This window comes from Centruroides sculpturatus, unplaced genomic scaffold (assembly GCF_000671375.1).
Source record: "Centruroides sculpturatus isolate CEXI.00-Female unplaced genomic scaffold, Cexi_2.0 scaffold1567, whole genome shotgun sequence".
Lineage (NCBI taxonomy): Eukaryota > Metazoa > Arthropoda > Arachnida > Scorpiones > Buthidae > Centruroides > Centruroides sculpturatus.
This window is the reverse complement of record NW_019385751.1, coordinates 20,959-28,606: the sequence shown is the minus strand read 5'-3', so window position 1 is coordinate 28,606 and position 7,648 is coordinate 20,959. Positions and strand designations below refer to the sequence as shown.

The window sequence follows — 7,648 nt, the reverse complement described above, 5'->3', positions numbered from 1 at the left end:
AAAAAATACAAAAAATTTAAGGATGCATCATTAAAACACTATGAACAACAATCGGCATGAAATCTGGAAAGTTTGGTATACTGCACAACATGAGTTACAAAGCAACAGAAAAAAAAAAGGAATATAAACAAAAGTAATATAAGAAAGAGGGAAAAAATTGATTATGATAAAGTGATAGAGAACAAATAATAGAAAATTAAGAAGATATTAACAGCAGCAGTAAGAGAGAGACTGAGTTGCCCAAAAATTAAATAAACCAGATAACGATGATAATGAAAGTCAGAAACACAGTCTATTGATGCAAAAAGTTAGCATTTAAAGAATTGCAAATATATTTCAACCCAGTATGGAAAAAAAGCTATAGCTAAATAAGCAAAAATTAAAACAGCAATAAAAATAGCTCATTGTGAAACAATGCAAGGATGGTTTATGAAACTGGAAACTGAAGTAAAAGAAAAAATTATACATAGAACTGCCTGAGAAAAGATAGTAAAGATAAGGTATAAACTATTAAAGTTAAGAGAAATGGAAAGAAATAATTGAAAACTTTGCTAAATATTGAAAATTAACAACTTACACCATATGCAAAGGATGGAAGGATCAGCAAAGATCATACAGAAAGGAAAAATAAAAGGAATATATCAGAGAATGAAAAAGGGCCAGAAATATCCAAGGCATCTGTTGAATTTACCAAAACACTAGATGAAGCAAAACTAGAATGGCTACAGACCTATTTAGTTATGATTTGAGAAACAGATGATTGGAGAAAGAACAGTTATATCAGCCTAGAAAAACAAAATGTTTCAATTGAACAACAGCTACTCAATGGACATTATTAACTTACAAGGAGAACATCGCTACATGAAACTTGTGTAATATTTAGTACTAACATTTATTTGGTAGTTAAACACATGCTGTTTATCCCTCTAAGATATTTCTCTGATGTCAAAATTTCTATTTTTCTTAAACTAAAATACAGACTATTTGATGAACAGAGTGAAGGTTTAAAGCTTTTTATCAGTGACATCATTGTATTATCATGAAACGTTTCATCTTAATGCAATGAAGTCACTGCTACACAAGTTGTCTAGCCACTCAGAGAAAATTACTTTCCATATGAAAAAAACATCCATATTATAATTAGTAACTTTAGAGAGATGGTGATGGGCAAATTCCAGATGATTCAGATGATATGCATATTCTCAGTTATGATTCACTGCACCAAGCTATCACCAGCAGCATGGAGGAAGTGTTATGATTTTAGAAGGCAGTCATTTCAATGACAAATCTAATGTAAAAGTTGTCAATCAGAAGTATAATAGCAGTGCTTATCGAACAACATTCAAGCACATGTTTCTCCCATGAATCAAGCATCAGTTTGGCTACAAAAAATGAATAAGGCAACAGGATAATGTATCAACACACAAAGCGTAATGGGTCATCTAGCCAACAATATGAATGTTCTGAAATGACCCGAAAGAAAAGTTCAGATCCAAGTATTGTAGAAATTATTTGGCATCTTTTAGAATGCAGATATGCCAAGATCAACAACGACCATGAAGACCTGATTAATCAGTCAGGTATTCAGGTACTAATTTCAAGTTATAATCATGGACATATGCAAGTCTATACCAAAACAACTTCTTGAGATAGTTAAGTAGAAAGATTAGATACAGTAAAAAAAACTATACCAACATTTCAGTCATTTGCACATTGTGTGATTGATTTTTTAGTGGTAAATATTATTTACACTAAAATCTTAAGTTTAATAAAAACTTGTAATAGTCTCATATCTGCACAGTGTCGTTTCATACCATTATATTCCCAGATCTCTATGTTAGTTCTATGAGTTGCACATTACATGCCAGATCAAAATGCAAAATGAGGAAAAACATTTTGGCCAAATGTAATTTAAACAGGTAAGCTGCTGCTGTTTTTTTTTATATAAAATACCAAAAATCAAATACATACACATTTTTTTATTTACAAATTTCAATATATACAAAGGGTAAAGCATGCTATTTTACTCAGTTTGAATTGAAGTGTAATTTCAAATGGAACAAACTGTTGCATAAAAGTTTGTATTTTGTTGCTAAGCAATCATTTTACATTCTACTTCCAAAGTATCTCATTTTTTACTCAAAAATGCCAAAGAAATTTGATTATTTTTGGCAGTCAATGATAGAAACTCGGTTTGTCATCCTGTTGCATTTTAAAATAAGTGTATAATAATAGTATTGTAATTTCTCAAATCTATATGCAGCATTATTAATTTTAATGAGCTAAGATTTAAAAAAAAAAAAAAATGGGTTTTCATCATCCAGAAGGATGTCTTGTCAGAACTTCAGCAGTTAAGTAGGAAATTGATGATGTTAAAGAGTATGATATCCAAGCAACTTAAAATATCACAACTGATAAAACAAAGGATCATTAGAGAAGATTTGAATAAGAAGTTAAGCCTGGACTCCACATCACCTAAATCTGCAACAGAATTATAAAGCTGATAACCAAACTGACGAAACTTTCAGTTTTGGAACATTCAGTTGGACAGAAACAAGACCAAAAGCAGAGTTAAAAATTATTTAACTTTTCTGTCGTACTGCAACCAATAAAAACACACAGATTTGTGATGTGTAGCATTTTAATATTCATGTGTAATATTGTTTTAATGGTAGAAAGTATAGCAAAGAGAATGAGAATCAATTTAGAAGTATTTATTGAAGAAGTCAGAAAATACAGATGTCTATACAACAAAAAATACAAAAAATTTAAGGATGCATCATTAAAACACTATGAACAACAATCGGCATGAAATCTGGAAAGTTTGGTATACTGCACAACATGAGTTACAAAGCAACAGAAAAAAAAAAGGAATATAAACAAAAGTAATATAAGAAAGAGGGAAAAAATTGATTATGATAAAGTGATAGAGAACAAATAATAGAAAATTAAGAAGATATTAACAGCAGCAGTAAGAGAGAGACTGAGTTGCCCAAAAATTAAATAAACCAGATAACGATGATAATGAAAGTCAGAAACACAGTCTATTGATGCAAAAAGTTAGCATTTAAAGAATTGCAAATATATTTCAACCCAGTATGGAAAAAAAGCTATAGCTAAATAAGCAAAAATTAAAACAGCAATAAAAATAGCTCATTGTGAAACAATGCAAGGATGGTTTATGAAACTGGAAACTGAAGTAAAAGAAAAAATTATACATAGAACTGCCTGAGAAAAGATAGTAAAGATAAGGTATAAACTATTAAAGTTAAGAGAAATGGAAAGAAATAATTGAAAACTTTGCTAAATATTGAAAATTAACAACTTACACCATATGCAAAGGATGGAAGGATCAGCAAAGATCATACAGAAAGGAAAAATAAAAGGAATATATCAGAGAATGAAAAAGGGCCAGAAATATCCAAGGCATCTGTTGAATTTACCAAAACACTAGATGAAGCAAAACTAGAATGGCTACAGACCTATTTAGTTATGATTTGAGAAACAGATGATTGGAGAAAGAACAGTTATATCAGCCTAGAAAAACAAAATGTTTCAATTGAACAACAGCTACTCAATGGACATTATTAACTTACAAGGAGAACATCGCTACATGAAACTTGTGTAATATTTAGTACTAACATTTATTTGGTAGTTAAACACATGCTGTTTATCCCTCTAAGATATTTCTCTGATGTCAAAATTTCTATTTTTCTTAAACTAAAATACAGACTATTTGATGAACAGAGTGAAGGTTTAAAGCTTTTTATCAGTGACATCATTGTATTATCATGAAACGTTTCATCTTAATGCAATGAAGTCACTGCTACACAAGTTGTCTAGCCACTCAGAGAAAATTACTTTCCATATGAAAAAAACATCCATATTATAATTAGTAACTTTAGAGAGATGGTGATGGGCAAATTCCAGATGATTCAGATGATATGCATATTCTCAGTTATGATTCACTGCACCAAGCTATCACCAGCAGCATGGAGGAAGTGTTATGATTTTAGAAGGCAGTCATTTCAATGACAAATCTAATGTAAAAGTTGTCAATCAGAAGTATAATAGCAGTGCTTATCGAACAACATTCAAGCACATGTTTCTCCCATGAATCAAGCATCAGTTTGGCTACAAAAAATGAATAAGGCAACAGGATAATGTATCAACACACAAAGCGTAATGGGTCATCTAGCCAACAATATGAATGTTCTGAAATGACCCGAAAGAAAAGTTCAGATCCAAGTATTGTAGAAATTATTTGGCATCTTTTAGAATGCAGATATGCCAAGATCAACAACGACCATGAAGACCTGATTAATCAGTCAGGTATTCAGGTACTAATTTCAAGTTATAATCATGGACATATGCAAGTCTATACCAAAACAACTTCTTGAGATAGTTAAGTAGAAAGATTAGATACAGTAAAAAAAACTATACCAACATTTCAGTCATTTGCACATTGTGTGATTGATTTTTTAGTGGTAAATATTATTTACACTAAAATCTTAAGTTTAATAAAAACTTGTAATAGTCTCATATCTGCACAGTGTCGTTTCATACCATTATATTCCCAGATCTCTATGTTAGTTCTATGAGTTGCACATTACATGCCAGATCAAAATGCAAAATGAGGAAAAACATTTTGGCCAAATGTAATTTAAACAGGTAAGCTGCTGCTGTTTTTTTTTATATAAAATACCAAAAATCAAATACATACACATTTTTTTATTTACAAATTTCAATATATACAAAGGGTAAAGCATGCTATTTTACTCAGTTTGAATTGAAGTGTAATTTCAAATGGAACAAACTGTTGCATAAAAGTTTGTATTTTGTTGCTAAGCAATCATTTTACATTCTACTTCCAAAGTATCTCATTTTTTACTCAAAAATGCCAAAGAAATTTGATTATTTTTGGCAGTCAATGATAGAAACTCGGTTTGTCATCCTGTTGCATTTTAAAATAAGTGTATAATAATAGTATTGTAATTTCTCAAATCTATATGCAGCATTATTAATTTTAATGAGCTAAGATTTAAAAAAAAAAAAAAATGGGTTTTCATCATCCAGAAGGATGTCTTGTCAGAACTTCAGCAGTTAAGTAGGAAATTGATGATGTTAAAGAGTATGATATCCAAGCAACTTAAAATATCACAACTGATAAAACAAAGGATCATTAGAGAAGATTTGAATAAGAAGTTAAGCCTGGACTCCACATCACCTAAATCTGCAACAGAATTATAAAGCTGATAACCAAACTGACGAAACTTTCAGTTTTGGAACATTCAGTTGGACAGAAACAAGACCAAAAGCAGAGTTAAAAATTATTTAACTTTTCTGTCGTACTGCAACCAATAAAAACACACAGATTTGTGATGTGTAGCATTTTAATATTCATGTGTAATATTGTTTTAATGGTAGAAAGTATAGCAAAGAGAATGAGAATCAATTTAGAAGTATTTATTGAAGAAGTCAGAAAATACAGATGTCTATACAACAAAAAATACAAAAAATTTAAGGATGCATCATTAAAACACTATGAACAACAATTGGCATGAAATCTGGAAAGTTTGGTATACTGCACAGAGATCCTAAAGTGGAATCATTTAGTTAGAAAATGCTTTAAATAGGGAACAAAGCTGAGCAGAAATGGAAAGTGTACAGGGATTACAGAACTGATCAACGGGTGGTGCATTTCTGTGTAATGTTCATTTTGGTCAAGTTAAAATGTAAACATAATTGACAGCAAAAACTCTATATATACATATCTATTACTTATAACAAAAACTCTATTTTTCAGTTCTGTTTCTGAATTTGTTTTCAGGTAATGTGGTGTCCAGGCCTTAGTCAGAAAAAGATTTCTGCATACTCTTTCAGTCTCACAAGGTCAATCAAAAAATCAATTTTAAAATAAAATTAAAACTTAGTAAAATCAAACATCTCATCCTCTGTATTAGTATTGTTAGAAAATGTTATGATAAAATATTTGATTCTTTGACTAATGTTTGAGACAGTTTTATATATATATATATTTTTTTAACATATATATTTTATTTTTTCTTTGGCAGCTAAAGAAAAAATATAAACAACGTTCAATTGATTGTCAATTAAATTACAAAAAGGGCTTTAATGTGTAAATGATAGAACAAGTAAAAATAAATAAATTGTAAGAAAATGAAATAAGTTGCAGAATTTTTAAAATATGAATTTTCATATAAGGAAATTAATGGCAAGCATCTCTCATTTTATATTATTTGTAGTAAAACATTTTCAGATTTCAAGCTTTTAAAGACATTTGGAAACAAATCATGCAATGTATGTTGGAAAAGCTATTATATTTTTCAAAAGAAAACCATTAAACTCCCTCAAAAAATTTTTTAAAAATTATTGTTATTGAAATAAAGCATAAAATAAAAAATACCTTTTAATTGAAGATTGATAATTTGAAGTTAAGACAAAAAAGACAAATGTCAAACATAGCAGACATGAAAACAGCATCCTCAAAAAGCTGATTGTCTGCATAAAAAGTAGACGGTTGAGAGCTCCACAGCTTATTGTTTCAGGAGAAATGGGATCAAATCTGGTCAGAACCCTTGGGTAGTCTGTCCTGGATATGTCGAGCTTTGTTTGCCATTACCCAGCCATTATCACTGGTAGACTGTTTGAACCCACAATGAGTTTGATTAAAAGATCCTCTTAGTATTCACAAGGGAAAGAATAAAAAAAGTATATAAATCTTAATAGGCATTTTGTTGTACACTATAATATGTTATGCATTACGTTATATAATATAACTGAAAATTAAATTAAAACTTTGTATTTTTAGGCAGAAAATCAAACATATAGTTGTTCTATTTATAATAATACAGGTAAGTAAAATTTTGTATCATGTATGATATAAAATATAGTGTATATATATTTATTTTATAAAATTTACAGAATGTAAAGTATTTGACTTTTCAAACTGGACATCTGTTGAACCAACTATTCTCACAACAGAAAACGATGCTCCTTTTGTAGTCGATGTTATTTCATATATATTGGATGATGAAAATATATCTATCTCAAAATCACCCAGTTTTAACATAATGGTTACAAGTTATTCATCAGGTATAAAATTATTAGTAATAATTCTTAAAAGTCAGAATTGGGCGAAAGGAGTACAAAATATACGATCCATAAACTTCAGAGTTAGTCCAGCAAGAATCAAATATCATTTTTCAAACAAAAACATTCAAAAAGTGATATTTAGTTCCTGCTTGACTAAGTCCGAGATTTGTGGATTGTATATTTTATAAAATTATTACTATATTGTATTAAATAAAATTGAAAATGTATGATTTTATGTAGATGTTTATATATGTTAAAATACTTTTTATTAACATATATAAACATCTAAAAGCCCAATACTTTATAATGGAACCAAACGATTGCCAGATTTAAATCAGGCTATTTAAAATACTGTAATTTCTTTTTTAAATCACAATTGTTTTCAGAGAAATTAACCTGTAAAGGTTGATAATCACATTTTTGATTTTGAATGGGAAATTTGAATCTGTTTTACAATATTCTATAAAATTTATAAATTTTAATTAGTGTTCATATAATAAATGATATATTTTTATAAATTTGAAACATTCTA

At 29.0% G+C, this 7,648-nt stretch overlaps 1 protein-coding gene across 1 annotated transcript in view; it reads left to right on the top strand.

Annotated features, from left to right (window-relative positions):
- LOC111641783 overlaps positions 1-7,648 on the top strand; it is a 35,296-nt gene that overhangs the window by 11,353 nt on the left and 16,295 nt on the right. Inside the window, exons 2-3 of the mRNA XM_023388000.1 lie at positions 6,833-6,875; positions 6,946-7,116. Of these exons, the coding sequence (XP_023243768.1) occupies positions 6,833-6,875; positions 6,946-7,116 (214 nt within the window). The remainder of the gene's footprint in view (positions 1-6,832; positions 6,876-6,945; positions 7,117-7,648) is intronic.